Genomic DNA, 17,954 nt, shown 5'->3' on the forward strand with positions numbered 1-17,954 from the left:
ATAAAGGCATCTGGTTTATCAGAAAGCATAGAAAAGATTATTAAATTGAACAACTGTCATCTTGACTTTGGGGTATTGCTTGCCTCTCTTCTGGCATGTTTCAATATTTATTGTATTTTTAATTCTTCAGTTAGTCCCTCTACCTTCTTGTGCTGGCTTCTATACCCTCCCATTCTGCACCTCTTAATTCTTACTCCTTGTGATAGAGCCTCTTTGCTGCACGTTGGAGGCCTGTCACTCAGAAAGTACATCCATAAGTGCTATGCTGTTTCAACTTCAAAACCTTCCCGTAGTTCAGGGTTTATGAGTCACAGGAAACTGTGACTCAAAAGTCGAAGAATTCCCAACTGTTTAAATGCTGGCCATTCATATTTTGTGGCAGCATCTCATTGTCATTGGCTTTCTCCCTAGGGGCCTTAAGAGACAATATAGACACTGAATAGCATTTCCACAATAAAAACCAACTGTTCATTATTTTTACCAGACAGTTCCCCCTTTGAGTCACCATAATATTAAACTTATCTCACATGCTACTAAAAAGAAAAACAACCAAAATACACCACTTAAACCATATTGTCATTTCTTGCTAAATTTCGTGAAATGTCTCATTTCAGATTTATTTTTTTACTGTTTTATTTTTAAAGTGAACACAGAGTAACCTGTTTTATTGTTCTCTTTCATTTACACATTCTCCCCCCCTCACACACACACACCTTTTTAATTAAGCATTTATTTTGAGCACATATGCACCTATGTGCAGGTTGAATGAGACCTTGTGGGAATTCGTTCTCTCTTTCTATCATGTGATCCCTGAGATGGACTTGTTGGAAAGTGCCTGCTGAGCCACCATACCAGCGGTTTCATATTTTATTCTTATCTATCCTGGCCGCATGTACAGTGTTTTCTGTCTCCTTCACCACCTAAGCAGTCCTTTATGCTTTTATGTCATGTATCTCCCATCTTCCATCTTCACCCTTTGCCATTTTTTGCCCTTTATATATAATAAATAATCATACATAATAATAAACCTATACTCTACATATGACAGAGAACTTCTATTTTCTTCCATTCTATTAAAGAACACATCTCAGTCTTAGAAACATATGGCTGTGAATTTACAAAGTGCCCGTTCAACCTTTGTGAGTGTCTTTAATGTACAAGACACTTACCCGAAGCTGTTAATTCAAACTGTGTACACACAGTAAAATCCAAGACAGTAAAGCAAGCATAGCTACACCTCAATGTTTTCCTTCCAGCAGCCATCAGCTGACCTGGAATTTGACCGTGTGGTAATTTATACAACCTGCCTTCGTGTGGTGAGGACGACCTTCGAGAGATGCGAACTGGTTAGAAAGATCTTCCAAAACCATCGAGTAAAGTTTGAAGAGAAAAACATAGCTCTAAACGGTGACTATGGGAAAGAGTTGGATGAACGGTGCAGGAGAGTCTCCGAAGCTCCTTCCCTTCCTGTTGTCTTCATTGATGGCCATTATCTTGGGGTAAGTATACCACAGAAGAAAACTGCCTTTGCGTATGTCTCACCTATGAACTGTATGAAAAGATGACCTGTGACATGACCACTCGGACATTTGCTGTTTGGATGAGCTCAGGCCTAAGGGTTTGGATTCTTATTCTATTCCAAATGATGTGCTGCTGTGTCGTTCATCCTTGCAGAATAACAGTGAGATGAAGTCAGTGTGAAATTGCTTTGTTGAATAACGGTACATTCCTGACATGCTCAATTAACTTTGACTTCTAAAAACTGACCCAAGATAGAACTACGTTTTTTAGTGTAAATCAAAATTTGAGTATTTTTAAGAGAAACATTTGTAAATTTTAATTCTCCATATTCAAATAATCAAATAATTTCTGGCCCAATGACACAAATACGACATGACTGAAATGAAGTCTGGAGCCAAAATTATATCCAATTATTGTTTAATATCATTTTTGAGTTTATTAATAATGGGAGTGTGACTTAGATTCACACAAAGCAATAAGCAGAGAGAATCCAATTTCCAGAAAAGCAACAAATCTGCCTCCTTCTTGCTCCTTGAATAACACTGTTAGTGTCCTTAACACCCTTGATCTCCAAACACACTTGGGTAAGACACCCCAGGATGAGAACAAAAAGCCTAAAGGTATAGCAACCACTGAGTCGTGTAGCCAGCCAACTGATCCCTTATCAGAGATCAAAGATTTTCAAACCTTAGAAGGATGCTTGGGTCTTGATCATGCTCGGCATCTGATCTTAACTTTTAACATTGAGGGACTGAGGAAGAAAAAAAAATCTATATCTGGGAGATGTCTGATTTGCTTCAGGGAACTTGTGTCTATTAGACTGACTACAGGCATAGTTATTAAATGGAAAGGTAAATGTCAAGAATCCATGATTACATAGCTATGGTGACATGAAATTTCATTTTAATCAGAGCTGAAAAAGCACAGCATTTTGAAATGGAGGATTTTTGACTTGAAGTATTGATCTTCTATCTGTGTGTTTCACCATTTACTCTTAGGTTCCAGAACTATAATAGTGGCTGTGAGAGTGGTGTTAAGGATAAGGACAGTGATGGTGACACCTGATGTTGCCTTCTCAGCTTTCAGTTTGGCATATGTCTGATCCTTAGGATACTCAACTCTCAGCCCTCCTGTGGCTGCTGGATTAGAAGAAAACGATGGGCTCAGGCAGCCTTGTTTTAAATACCTGCTCTGATGAGTAAAAGCTTTGGATTCAAGTAACATAGCTGACCAAGGAGAATGAGTCTGGGTTAGCTCTGTCGGACATTCTGAACTCTTGCTTTGTGTAAGACTCCCTTGAGTAACGGGATTTTACTGTGTCCTAATAGCAATTAGAATAGGGCTTGACATGAGTAGATGTTCTAGTGAACTTAGATTGGCTACAGGACTTGGTTATGTAGCTTCATTATATCTATTTCTTCTTTCTCTGACTTCCTCCATAGACAAAGGAGGACAGAAGGTGATTGCTACAAATGAGGTGAAGATCTTTTCAGGCACCTGGAGAACATAACTTACAAGGATTACAGACTGTGGCTGAGGATGTAGTTGGCAGAGTGCTTGCCTAGTGTGCACAAAGACCTCATTACTGCATAAATTGGGTACAATGGTAGAGGTCTGAAATTCTAGCATTTACACTTGGGAGGAGGAAGCAGGAGGATGCAGAATTTCAAGGCCCTTAATTGCATAGTGAGTTTGAGGCCAATCTGGGACTCATAAAACTCCATTTTAAAATACAATAATAGAAAGCAACAGGCAACAAAGATAGATGGAAATTTGCTTTTAACTAGGGAAGCATTCTGATAATGTAAAAATTTCCCAACTTACTGTGTAAGTTCAATTTCAGTGGAACTGTATAAAGTTAATGGACAGCTTCGGGCAACATCAGGTATAAGGTGAGCTTCGCTCATATGCTGTTCTTGATCCATTCTATTGCATTCAGAATCCAGAATACCTAAGCTGTGCATGCTAGTGAGGCAGTGCACCAGGCTGTGATACCTGTCTCGCCATTTGTTTTTCAGTTGGAGGGACAGAAGGTGATTGCTACAAATGAGGTCAGGATCCTGGCTCTTTCCCAGTTGAGTTTTCCCTCTGATCTCTTTATGTGCACACTCAGCATCTAGGAGAGAAAGGCCACAGGGGTAACTCTGGTGCTTCTGGATTGTAAAATGCTGCTCTGCACCTGGAAGGAGTGAGTCAAGTTCTGAGTAACTTGTGCAATCACTCTCCTCCAAACCCAAGCAGCTGTTGTTTGAATCTCGATGAAGAAGCATCAGTGGCATTACAGTGCACTAAGATGGGTTTCCTCTGCACGATTCATGGATCTGAAATGGAAGGATGCCCTCTGCTGGGTTTTGGCAGAGTAGAAAACATTAACTTTTAGGGAGGAAAATTCGGCTGCTGCCCTAGTAAGTTGGTGATTTCCCTAACATCTGTGGTGTTTTGAACAGCTACATGAAACCACTTAAGTTAGCTTGAAATTAGGTGAGTGAGAAGAATTGGGATTTGGGAATCATCTATATGATTGAGGAGGGAGAAATGGAATAGCTAGAGAAAGGGAGAGAGACAAGGACAGAGGTAGATGGAGACAGACTGTGGGCAGTGAGGTAGGGCAAGGAGAGTGGAGAGCAGGGCAGTCATTGGTAACATCCTTGCTAATCTACCATCATCGCCAAGCCCCAGGTGGATGCTGTTGCCTGAATTCATTGTGTTCTTCCAAGGGAAGTCAGTGAGCTCATGAGCAAGAGAGGAAGAATCTATTAAAATATTTTTCTTCAGTTTTTTACTCTAATAAGCTAAAAGCCGAAGCTGGAGACAATGGAACACTTAATTACTTTAGGAAATAAATTTTGCAGAGTGTTTTTTGCAAATGGGGTAGTGGGGGTGCGTTCTGCTCAGAACTGGCTTAAGCAATTCTTCTGGTGTTTTGGCATCAGACTATAATCTCATAAAAAGATTATGTTCGATCTAATACCTTAGTCATAGGTAAACTTAGACGCTCCACCAAGAAACAGGCTAGAAATCATGATTTTTCTGGACCAATCATCAAATCTACAATGGAAACTAGCAGACTTCATATTGGAATGAGGCTACAAACAAGAATGAACATAAGGGGTATCATGACAAGATTGCAAATACAATAAATTTAATACTAGTTCTCAAGTAAGAAAAGAGGGAACTTTTTTTAAATTAGGTATTTTCTTCATTTACATTTCCAGTGCTATCCCAAAAGTCCCCCATACCCTCTCCCCCAACTCCCCTACCCACCCACTCCCACTTCTTGGCCCTGGCATTCCCCTGTACTGAGGCATATAAAATTTGCAAGACCAATGGGCCTCTCTTTCCACTGATAGCCGACTAGGCCATCTTCTGATACATACGCAGCTAGAGACAAGAGCTCCGGGGTACTGGTTAGTTCATATTGTTGTTCCACCTATAGGGTTGCGGATCCCTTTAGCTCCTTGGATACTTTCTCTAGCTCCTCCATTGGGGGCTCTGTGATCCATCCAATAGCTGACTGTGAGCATCCAATTCTGTGTTTGCTAGGCCCCGGCATAGACTCACAAGGGACAGCTATATCTGGGTCCTTTCAGCAAAATCTTGCTAGTGTATGCAATGGTGTCAGCGTTTGGAGGCTAATTATGGGATGGATCCCCGGGTATGGCAGACTCTAGATGGTCCATCCTTTCATAAGAGGGAACTTTTTGAAGCCCTGTTAGTATCTCCCACCCCTCAGATCCTCTCAGATTACACCTGAGTTTGGAATCTGGTATGACAGATATTAAATGAAAATACAGAAGAACTTAATTATTAAGTTTTGTGAAGGGAAATGCACACAGGATTCTCACATGGAATCTGGAGTCAGATTTGGATGAAACCTTCGATGTCTTCTTGTCTACTCTTTGCTTCATTCTCAGAATCCTTTTTATATACCCCTGAGCATTTGGCAGTCCTATACTTGATTTATTAATGAGTCTGTGGAATTATTTTACATAGTGAATGCACTGCATGCATTCCCACTTGTAATGAACCAGGGTTCCAAGTTCTTTATATCATTACTGTTGTAGTTAAGTTTTAAAAATGCTGCTGCTGCTGCTACTACTACTAATTACTGCCATTCCAGTGTTTGTCAAATGACATATTTTAAAATATTGCTTTAAGATTTATTTATTTTATTTTATGAATATAACTGTTTTGTCTACATATATGTATGTGCACCCCATCCATGCATTATACCCATAGTGGTAATAAAATGGCACAGGATCTCCAGGAACAGCTGTTACTGTAGTTGTGAATCACTACGTGGGTGCTTTGGAACAGAACCTGGGTCCTCTGCAAGGATAACAACTACTCTTAACTACTGGTTTCTTCAGCCTCCTTGAAATGGTATCTTAATTTTTTTGTTGTTTTAAATTCTTATTAGTATTAGCATATGTTAACTATACAAAGTAGTATGTTTTATTTACATAGCATTTTCAGATATGTATTTCATATGTTTGGACCATAGCAATATTAAACAGTCAAGTGTTAACAATAATGTTTTCACTCTATCACGTTTTATTACCTTATTTATTTAAATAAATTTAACAAATTTATGTATTTTTTGTACTGGCTGGTTTTGTGTCAACTTGACTCAAGCTGGAGTTATCACAGAGAAAGGAACCTCCCTTGAGGAAATGCTTCCATGAGATCCAGCTGTAAGGCATTTTTTCAATTAGTGATCAAGGTGGGAGGGTCCATTGTGGGTGGTTCTATCCCTGGGCTGGTAGTCCTGGGTTCTCTTAAAAAAAAAAAAAGCAAGCTGAGCAAGCCAGGGGAAGCAAGCCAGTAAGCAGCAGCCTTCCATGGCCTTTGGGTCATCTCCTGCCTCCAGGTTCCTGCCCTGTGTGAGTTCCAGTCCTGATTTCCTTTGATGATGAACAGCAATGTGGAAGTATATGCGGAACAAACCATTTCCTCCCCAACTTGCTTCTTGGTCTTGATGTTTGTGCAGGAAGACAAACCACTGAACTATATTCCCAGTCACTCTGCTTTTAAAAATTTGACATACAACCTTGCTAAGTTGTTCAAACTAGCTTCAAACTTGCAGCGTAGTACAGGCTTGTCTTGAATGATCCTCCTGTTTGTGCTTCCAAAATGCTTGGATTATAGAATTGCATCATTAGAATAGCACTCTTTTAGTGGTATAAAAGTATTACACATGTTGAAAACAAACTTGACCCTAATTCCCTTTGTCCAATGAAAATGAAAACTGTTCCTTTGTTTTGTTTTGTTTTGCTTTGTTTTGTTTTGTTTTGTTTTGTTTTCGAGACAGGGTTTCTCTGTATAGCCCTGGCTGTCCTAGAATGTACTTTGTAGACCAGGCTGGCCTCAAACTCAGAAATCCGCCTGTCTCTGCCTCCCAAGTGCAAAATTGTTCCTTTATCCTCATATCTAAAACAGTTTTTATAATAATATTGGTCTGTCTTCTCTCTCCATGGTTCCTTAAACTCTTACAGTATAGTTATACTCATTCTTATCAAACCACACTAGAGGCTTTAATTGCTCCTTAATGCTATTAAATCTTATATATTGTTTTCTCTCTGGGTGTGACCTTGTTCTTCTAGTAGAGGCAAGATTTCCTTTAAATGTCTACAGTCTATACCTGATGATAGCGAGTGTGGGGTCACTTAAAATTCCTGCAGACTTCACAAGAACTGGTTCCCAAGATAAATCTCTTTCCTTTTTTGTTGTTTGATATATTTTATTAGTTTTCCTCTAAATATAGTTTATATATATATGTATGCTTGGTTACTGGGCCATGGCTAAGACTTCTTGGAAACAAGGCCTGTGTGTGTGTGTAATATTGTTGGTGGTATTTTGCAATTTTGACTTTGTACACATGGTGCTACCATTATTCTTTAGATCAGGTAGCAAAATCAACAAGACGACAACAACAGCCTCATCAAATGTCTCAAATTTTAGGATTTGGACATTGTTAGCATGTGACTATAGTGGTCATCTTTTGTTATGTAACAGACTACCCCTAAACTTAGAGCTTAGAATCAGTTCTGTAGGTGGCAGTACTGGGGATTTGGCTGCTCTCTGTGGTTTGTAGTTGGCTTACTTAGAACTGAGTGACACATCTTTTAAATTACAAATTAAAACTATTTTCCAATGATCTATTAATTTTATTCACTTTACATTCTGTTCACAGCCCTGATCTCCCAGTTCCACCCTTACAAATCCTTCCTCACATTACTCCCTTCTCCTCTCCTTAGTGATAGGGAGTTCCCCTTGGGTACCACCCCACCCTGGGATGTCTAGTCCCAGCAGGACTAGACACATCCTTTCCCACTGAGGCCCAACCAGGCAATGCAGGTAGGGAGAAGGAGATCCAATGACAGGCAACAGAGACCAAGATAATTCCCACTCCACTTGTTAGCTGACCCACATGAAGACAAAGCTGCATATATGTGTAGGGAGTCTATGTCTAGCTCCTGCATGCTCCCTGGTTGGTGTCCCAGGCTCTGTGAGTCCCTATTGTCCCAGGTTAGTTGACTCTGTAAGTCTTCTTGTGGTGTCCTTGACTCCTCTGGATTGCTCACTTCTATCCTCCACTCTTCCACAAGACTCTCTGAGATCCGCCTGATATTTGGCTGTGGGTCTCTGCATCTACTTCCATCCATTGCTGGATGAAGCCTCTCAGGAGACAGTTATGCTAGGTTTCTGTATGCAAACATAGCAGAGTATTAATCATGTTACTGGTTGGATCTCTCACATGGCATGTGTCCCAAGTTGGACCAGTCATTGGTTGGCTGTTCTCTCAGCCTGTGCTCTAGCTTTATCCCTGAGCATCTTACAGGTAGGGCATATTTTGGGTTGAAGGTATTGTGGGTAGGTTGATATCCTCCTCCTTCCAGAATGATAGTTTTTCATATGGTGTTTCCATATATACATTTAGTTTGGGTTGATTTTACCACCATATCACCTGGCTTCCCTCTATCTCATTGTGCCTCCTCAAATGTACCATCCCACCCCCACTATTCTCTTTAAATCTCCATTGTCTTCCTGCCCTATCTCCATTAAAGTTTCTTTTTCTTTCCAGTTATATCCAGGACTGATTTCCTGGTCTTCACCCATATTTATTCCTACTTGAACCCACTTATTTAACATTTTGAGGCTAGGTTCACATCACTGAGAAGATACGGTATTTATCTTTCTAAGCTTGAGCTAACTCTCTTAAAATGTTTCCAGGTCCTTTCATTTTCCTGAAAATTTCCCAATTTCATTTTTCTTTTTCTTTTTCTTTTCTTTTCTTTTTTTTTTTTTTTGGCTGTGTTCCACTGAGTATATGCATGGCATTTCCATCATCTGGTTATCTATTGAGAGACACTGAGGGTGAGTCTGTTTCCTTGCTATTGTGAATAGAGAAGCAATCAATCTGGCACTAGTGTCTCTGTGGTAGGTGCAGAGTCCTTGGGCACATAGCCAGAAGTGGTATAGCTGCCTTATATGGCTTATTCTATTCCTAGTTTTTATGGCAAACACTGAGATGTCTTTCTCAAACTTCTCCAGAAACCAGCTCTTGAATATTAAATGCTATAAAGGGCCATCCAGAAAAAAAGGAGGCCAGCCCTAGTGTGCAAGCACCTCTGAGTTCTCTGTATGACACTTGTGGTCTTATTCCATTGATCTGAAAAGGACCTGCAATCAAGTCCAGCTTGAAGATGGAAATGGACTGTACTTCTTTGCAGCATGATTGTCTGTGCCTATATTTTGCTATGTCTCTGAACATACAATAAGCATGTGCATGTTTGTGGTCATACTGGCCACAAATTAGAACGTTGCTTTATTTAATCCAAGGCTTTGGGCTGATCCAAATATGTTCACTGGTACCCTACATTTTCAGGTTGAAGGACTAGGTACTTTTGATTGAGCAAGGCTTACCAAATTTGAAAATGCCTTAACCTTCATATGCCCATAAAGTGTGTTTGTGTTTGATACTGAAAACCCAGATGTGTGGGTGTAAATAAAAGTACCATTTTTTTTCTCAAAATTTCACACCCACACACCATCAACTTTTTACCTTTTCAATTCTATAACATTACCAACAGCATCCTGCTGTAGCCTTGACCAAATTCTCATTTTCAGCCTCACACTTTTATCTGCTTTTTACCTTTTCATTCTAGTCTTATTCTTATAGAAGAAATGCTAACTTCTTTTCCCCTCTGATTTGAGTGTGTATGTCTGTATTTATTGGTGTGCAAGTGCATATGTTTACATGTGCGAGTGGAGGAATGAGGTCAACCTCTGGTGTCCATTCTTCAGGAATGCTTCCTACCTTGGTTTTTTTGACATGGGGTCTTTCACTTTCTGGAAACTCTGTTAAGATTGGTTGGTCTGTGAGCTCCAGGTATTAGCCTCTGATATCCATTGTTGATATTACCAAATGCACTCCACTATAACAGGAGGCTCAAACTCAAGTTGTCATGCTTGCATGGTGTCTTAGTCACTATTGCTGTAAAGAGACACCATGACCATGGCAACTCTTGTAAAAGAAAACACTAAGCGGGGCTTGTATATAGCTTCAAGGCTTAGTCCATTGTCATAGCAGAAAGCAAGGCAGTAGACATGAAAGGCAAGATGATGGAGAAAGTTTAGAGCTACATCTTGATTCATAGGCAGAGAGAATGAGACTTGGTCAAGCATGGAATTTTGAAAACTAAGAGTTCTATCATTGGTGACACACTTCTTCCAACAAGAGCATACCTCCTAATCCTTCTAATTCTACCAAACAGTTCCACTCTACACCACGGAAACTAAACCTTTAAGTATATGATCCTTTCAGAGGGTGGGGGTAGGGGGAGTCATTTGTATTTAAACCACCACATATGGCAAGCTCTTTACTAATTGAGCTATGTTTGCAGTCGAGTGACTAAGCTCTGACTGTAAATTATTTCACATGCTGCTTCAGTCAACTCAAAGTTTTGAAAAATCAGAGCAGTAAGTACATTGAAACCTGTCAGTGCACAATTCAGTTATTTGCTACTGAAATTTAATACCAATTGAAAGAATTTTTGAGACAGGAAGATGTAGTATTCTAAGTTCTAAGACAGGGAACACCTTCCACCCACCCTGAAGTGGAAATTTCTGGTTTCTTTGGAAACTCAGTTGTGTCCCATGATGTTTTTCTGGAAGCTGTCTTGTGAGAGGACGTTTTGTTGAAGCTGACACATGAAAGGATGTTTTGCTGAATTAGACAAACGAAAGAGCATATGATGCTGTGCTGGAGCGGATGCTTGCGAGGGAGAGTGATGCTTAGAAAGAGTATAAATATAACCCCATGGATATGAGAGGTGGCTCTGGCATTGCTATGCCATGCAATGCTTCTCTGGCCTTCACCGGTCTTCACTTCATAGAGAGAAACACATCAAAGAACTTCTTATGGTATTCTGACTGATTCTTGCCATTTCTCTGGACTCATGCAAATTTTGGGGAGCCTTGCAGTTACTTCTGAAGAGAGCCAGTGCTACTGATTCATGCTCGGTGTTTGTTTCTGAGCTGACTGCTGATATCCTGACGACGAAGATGGGAACTACTTCTAAATAGGTCCACAGCCCTCTTTTTCTAACAATCTTCTTTGTGTGCTACCTCTGGTTGGTGGACTAGAAGGAGGATTGAAGTGTTTAAAAACCCTAATTAAAGTAGGTTTTGAAAATCTAAGCATTCACCACAGTGTCTCTTTAGAGTATTTTCTGTCTCTCCCATTTTGATCATTGAAGCACATTGTCACAGTGTGTCACAGTGGCTCAGGACTTTGTTCCTCTTGCTGCTGTAATTCTCTGAATGGCTGGATACCTGTGAACTGCCTGGTGGTCCATTTCTTTCTTTCTTTTTTCTTTTGGTTTTTTGAGACAGGGGAGACAGGGTTTCTCTGTATAACCCTGGCTGTCCTGGAACTCACTTTGTAGACCAGGCTGGCCTTGAACTCAGAAATCTGCCTGCCTCTGCCTTCCAAATGCTGGGATTAAAGGCGTGCGCCATCACACCCAGCTGGTGGTCCATTTCTTAATACTCTACAGAAAGTGTGAAAGCCTCAGGCTTAAGTTGGTGCACTGGATTTGTCCACAACAAAAAAATGTAATGTAGCTGTGTGTGTTTGAAATTGGGCTGCAAGTTAATATAGGCACATGTCACAGCATGCAATGGAGCCCCTCTGGAACCAAATCAGTGCTTCTTAATTTAGATATTAGTTACTATTCTCCATCTTATTGGAGAAGAAATATACTTGCATATTTTCAGTGTTATCTTAGACTTAAAATTTTATGCAAAATGTGCCAGATACTTTCTTTTATTAAATTCACAAATGTGAGTAAGGTGAATGGAAATTGATAGGGAAAATTTCCTACGCATTCATTTCTAATTAAACCTGAGGTCAGTATCACAATGAAGAAAAGCATTATTGGTTAACTCAATTTGGGCTCTAATGAGCCAAGATTTAGTGCCTTCTCAGCCACCAGAGGGCTCTCTCACAACATAAAAAGCACTAAATATATAAGAAAACAGAAATAGGATAAATCATTTGTAATACATCTTTCTTTAGACACGAATCAAAATAAATGTCTTAAATATATGAATTACAATTAAAAATTCAAATCCATACTTCTTTTCAAGAAAAAAAAATCAGACTAGAAAGAACAATTTTAAACTATTTAAGACCTTTAAAAAGTTGTAAATATTTTGTAACCTGGGGCTTGATTCTGGGTCAAACTTTTACACCATTCATTTATCTTCTGACTGGCAATTTAAGGAAAGTGTGTGTGTTGACTCAGAGATGGTCTGGCCCTTAGGACTCATTTCTGTAAACACAGAATTGGTACTAGAATATTCTACATGATTACAATTGAGCCGATTTCTTACCCAGAGATTTAGCAAACTGAAATGGTTGAGTGCACTTGCAGTCTTCCTTCTGCTCAGGTATGGTCGGGGTGCACTATGTTGTGATTTTTTTTTTTTTTTTTTTTGCTTTTAATCACACTTTGCTCTCTCAGTTTGATTGAGCTCAACCCCTAATACCTCTATCTATAAAACCAAAACAACAAAAAAATTAAGCTAAAGACCTGGCCATGTGTCTTATCCAAGTAGTATCAGATTAGAAGGATGAGTGTAATGAGTAAAATGCAGTGTACCATCTGGTCAGCCCCAAGAGCAGAAGACTTCAGGAGCTCCTTGTAGGGCTTCTTTAGGTGGGACCTTGTAGGAAACCTGGAGGGGCTGGCATTCATGCCCTCCAGAAGCCAGTGTGTGCATCCATCTGTTTTGACTTTCAGCCCTACCTGATCCATCTTGCCCACTTGAGGCATTAAGAAGCCTGGAGGAGGAGCTTTTCTTTTCAAATTAATCTCTATGGTACCCTAATAGCTCCATTCTTCCTTTCTTTGATGACCATGATGGAAATGAAAGGGATTTCAAATTCTCCTCCAAATGTATATACCACATCTTCCATTCTACATACTTTATTGTATGCTACATTTTTTACTCTTGAAAGACTAAAAATAAACAAAAGTCTTCAATGGAGTAACTTGGAGAAAAACACTATACCAAATGTCTGAACCTCTTTCTAGCTAGCTTATGTCATCTGAGTCTCTCCGGCACTTGGTAATCCTCTGTATGGAGTATCTACATTCAGTAGAACATATGTTCTTTTTGCACAGTCTGCACTGTACCTGAAAATGTATCATTTTGAAAGCCTGGAATAAACAGACTGTCTAACTACTGAGTGAATAGTGAGCTCTCTTTGTGTATACAGCACTGTAAAGTGTTCTAGATAGTCCAAAGACTTAAACACACACTTCCTTCAATCCAGGCTAGGAATTAAAAGTGCATGTGATGTTAAGGGTGATGAAAACATGCTGCCTCACTTGATGCTATACTATTTGTGTTAAGGACTAAATTAACAATAGAACTAAGTCTATTTAGAAAGAGGAAGGAAGAATACACACTTTAACTAGGAACATTAAGGAAGATTTCAAGAAAGAGGTAGCCTTTGGGCTGTGCTTTGAAATATGCATAAGATTGTAATAAGTGAGTGGAAATGTGTTCCTGATTCTCTGCCATTAATTCTCCTAGTATGAACTTTCAGGAGTAAATAATGATTGCTGTGCCTGATTAATAAAGATCCTTGGTTCTCTCTAACTCAGTGCTGGGAAATATCTAGGCAATGAAACCTAAGATGGAGAATCTCTATCAATTCAGTGATTTTTTTTTTTTTTTTTTTTTTTTTTTTTAGATTTTAATGAAACATCGGCATTTAAGTTAAAAAATGTTTTGTAAGATTTTCCTGAAATAGAGCAGATCATTGCAATTGCTTTCTATTGTATCTGATTTTCTACTGGGGCAGTGAAATCAAAGACCAAAGCCAACAGAGTCCCTTTCCACTCCCTCTTTGAGATCATGAGATATTTCACATTCATTGGAGTGTGCTGTGCCCTGGAGCTTGAAAAGGGCCAGGAGTGAACTTCAGTCTTCACATTTTCCCTTGAGTGATTCCAGAGAGTGCGTGAAGCAGGGACCTGGGACCAGGGGGAGCTGGAGTCTTCTCAGCAACAAGATGTTCACCGAGAATCTGCCTCCCACTGTCTATTGAGCTCTGTCACCGGAAGAAAGAGGAAAAGACCTATTCCATGATTTTTTACAAGTCAGAATAAGAAATATATCAATTCCCTTCTCTCACTGAGAAGCACTGATGCAGAACAACACAGAATTGTAGTCATTTCCTAGACAAAGGGTACAATAAAAATGAAAATAAGCTCTGTTGTGAAGATTGCCACATTCAGTTGCTCTAGGTACAAGACTCAGGATAAAGAGCAATTTTTTCACTATAATCTTTCAGGGTCATTAAATATACTTTAAAAAATAGTTTGCATGAGTAAAAGTATTAGCTTCATATAAACACAAAATAAAATGTTTAGTTACATTTCTATTCAAAGAAAAGAGCTCATTTATCTGCATTTCGTTTCATTCTTCAATGACTTGGCATTTTGTGAAGTTAGTATCTAATATGTGCATGAAAACCCATTGTACTAAGCAGGATCCTTGGAGAATTTAGAAGTCACAATAAGGTGTGTGGTCTTCACTTACTATTTTGAACCAAGACTGAAAAGATCAATGTAATATCAACATGCAACTTACTATTTATCAGAATGTGATCAAGTTATGATGAGAGGGGGAAGTGATGTTGAAAGTTGTAAGGGAAGGCTTCTGGGCATACTACTGATCTGGAGACTCCCCTACAGGATCAAGGCTTGAGGGCTTGGAGTGAGGTGGGGCTTACGAGGTAGAATTAGGCCAGATGAGGCAGGGATTTGAATGTTACAACCTGGTCTGTCCTCTAGTCCTCTCCTTTGATTCTTGTCTCTGTGTTTGTCATGTGAACAGCTGCAACACAGTTTATATGCACAGTGGCTGACTGGTCTGTCATCTGAATGGCTGTAGTACACCCTCAGTGGTTGACCCAGACCACCTGATTCATTCATTCTTGAATTGATGAACTGAAAATTTCTGCCACTGGGAGTCAAAAGAAACTTTCCTTCCCTTAAGTTTCTTTTGTCAAAAACTTGGTCAGATGCATGAGATAAGTGAGAGAGAGAGAGAGAGAGAGAGAGAGAGAGAGAGAGAGAGAGAGAGAGAGAGAGAGAATCTAACCATTCTTCCAGAACCCATTGCTCTGCAGATAGAATGAGTCTTCTAGGGGGATGGACTGAGGTATGTGAGAATGTGATCCTTTGCGTCAGTGTTCACAAAAGAGGCAGTCATGAGCTATTTCTGTTACATTAAGCAGGTAGGCCTTGTTTGTATGCACTCCATTTTGACTGTGCTAGAAAGTGACACCAGAACATATACCCCCTTATATCCTATCTGCTGTGAATACCCTTAAAAGGATCTGAGATGGTAACATATTTTCAAATGGTTTTATACTTTTTGAAGGTATGTATTAAAAAATTTTTTTTTTGCCTGGGCGTTGTAGAATAATCAGGATTGCACCATTGCTGGTGTTTGTATTACCAGTTTCACCCACCTTAATATGATTCTTGTGTTGGTAATTTAGGGACATTAGAACATAATGCCACATATTGAGTGGCTTAAACAAAAAATCTAGAGAATAAAAATCCAACATTAAGATGACATCATGTTTGATATCTACCAGGGCCTCTGTACTCAGCTTATAGATGGCTGCCTTCTTGTGGTGTAATACACACTTTCTCTGACTTTCTTTCCTCTTCCAAAGACACTAATGTTATTGGGTTAATGTCCGATTTATGAACTAATTCAGCCCAGTTATCTCCTTACAAGTCCTGTTTTCTGTGGCTGGAGAGATAGCTCAATGGGTAAGAGGGTTTAAGAGTTATTAAAAACCAAGAATACTCAGTGTTATGTTCCATAATACTCTTTGGGATTACACACAGTGCTGGCTGCAGAGGCAGGAGGATCACAGGGACTTGCTGGCCACCAGCCCAGCTTGTGGTTCAGTGAGAGACCCTGTCCCCCTAAAATAGGGCAAAAAGTGATAGGGTAGGCACCTAATATTTTCTTCAAGCTTCTGCAAGCACACAAGCTCATGCATCCGCATACATGTGTGCAAAGCACACACACACATCATATACATGCATTTACATATATATGCGCACAGATACAGACAGACAGATGGACACACACACACACACACACAACAGCCCTGTCTTCAAATATAGTTTGTCCCACTCCATTGGTATGACATGAGGACCTTATGAAGAAAACAAGTCTATTTAGCTTACAGTTCTAGAAGTTCAAAAGCCTATTACCTGCTCAACTCTGGTGAAGGGATATCTGGTGGAGTCGTCACTGTATCCAAGGCACATGTGGAAGGGTTCCATGCCAAGATTAAAAACAAGAGCTTTGGGAGAGGGCAGGCTCTCTTTTTTAGTAATGACCCAATTTCTAGGGAACTAATCTATGTCTAACAGATCAGACTACTCCCACATACAGCAACAATGTACCCATAAAGTTCCCATGACCTTCAACTAGTTTTCGTCTCTTAAAGTTTCATCATCACAGTGGAGACATTGATTTTTAGGTACAAAGATTGATTTTGTGTGTGTGTAATGCATGTTTATGCTGTTGCATGGGGGTCAGAGGGCAGTTTGTGAGAGATGGTTCTTTCTTTCCATCATTGGGCTACCACCATAGATGGAACACAGATTGGTAGGACCAGCAGTAAGTGTCTTCACCAGCTCAGCCCTCTTGCCAACCCCTCTTATTATCTTCCTACTTTTTCTCTCCATGTCAACAAATGAGGTGCTTCTGTTCTCTTAGACCAGTGCTTCTCAGCTTTCTAATGCTGTGACCCTTCAACACTCCTCATGTTGTGGTGGCCCCCAACCCTTGTTTTGTTGCTACTTCATAACTGTAATTTTGCTACTGTTATGAGTTGTAATGGAAATATCTGATATGTGTGATATCTAACATGTGACCCTTCATGGGGTTGAAACCCAGATGTTGAAAACCACTGTCTTAGATAGCTCCTCTGATCCTCAAGTCTCTCAAAATACTATTTTTCCTGCCATGTACAGGAAACTTCCTGAAAGAAATTGGGACACCAGATGTAGATGTAGTATACTTCACCACATTTGTAGTATTGTTTGCTAAATGATTTCAGTATTGTACAAAACTTTGAGTTAATAATTAAAGAAAATAATTATTTGAAAACTTCAATAGCTTCTGGGAAGCCCAGTACAGACTAGTTCTAAGGTAATTCTGGGCTTTGTAATTAATTGATTCTATTACAGCCTTTATTATTTTCTGCCTCTTGTCTACCTCTGATGTCCACTGTGCAGTTTCTTGAGTTAGATTACTTCCTTTTTCCCTCTAAGGAATGGAAACTCATTGATGTGAACCTATGTTCTAAAATGCCTTTCATCATACAAATGAAGTTGATCTGTCACATCTTAATTTTCACTGTAATTAGAGTCAGTAGAGATTTTGTTTTTGTTTTTGTGTTTTTTACTTTCTATAAAAGTTCTTTGGAGAACTTGTTAATTTTCAAGAAGTGAATGGGTTTTTTTTTTAGTAGTCATTATTTACAATTTTGTTACATCGTGGCCAGATAAAATGACCCATGGGGTCCTTATTATTTGGAATTTATTGATGTTTTTGTTGCACTCTAAACTATGGTAAGATTGTTTTATAGAGTTTTCATAGTCCTTTGCAAAGAATATATTCCTTTTTTCATTTGTATGTGAGCATAAATATAATTTTAAAATTGTATCTTCATTTTATTTTATGAACTGACAGAGGTCTATGTAGTCTAAGCTCACCTCAAACTTACTGCATAGCCAAGGGTAGTCAAACTCCCAATCCTCCTACCTCCCCCTCTTGAGTGCTGGGAGAACAGACATGCACCACCATATCCTGCTGTT

The 17,954-nt window shown here is 39.4% G+C and overlaps 1 protein-coding gene across 1 annotated transcript in view; it reads left to right on the forward strand.

Annotated features, from left to right (window-relative positions):
* The window catches only part of Grxcr1 (glutaredoxin, cysteine rich 1), a 134,564-nt gene that overhangs the window by 77,221 nt on the left and 39,389 nt on the right, over window positions 1-17,954 (forward strand). Inside the window, exon 2 of the mRNA NM_001018019.2 lies at window positions 1,257-1,499. Coding sequence (NP_001018019.2) covers window positions 1,257-1,499 — 243 coding nt within the window. The remainder of the gene's footprint in view (window positions 1-1,256; window positions 1,500-17,954) is intronic.

The sequence above is a fragment of the Mus musculus genome, chromosome 5, assembly GCF_000001635.26.
Source record: "Mus musculus strain C57BL/6J chromosome 5, GRCm38.p6 C57BL/6J".
NCBI classification, from domain to species: domain Eukaryota; kingdom Metazoa; phylum Chordata; class Mammalia; order Rodentia; family Muridae; genus Mus; species Mus musculus.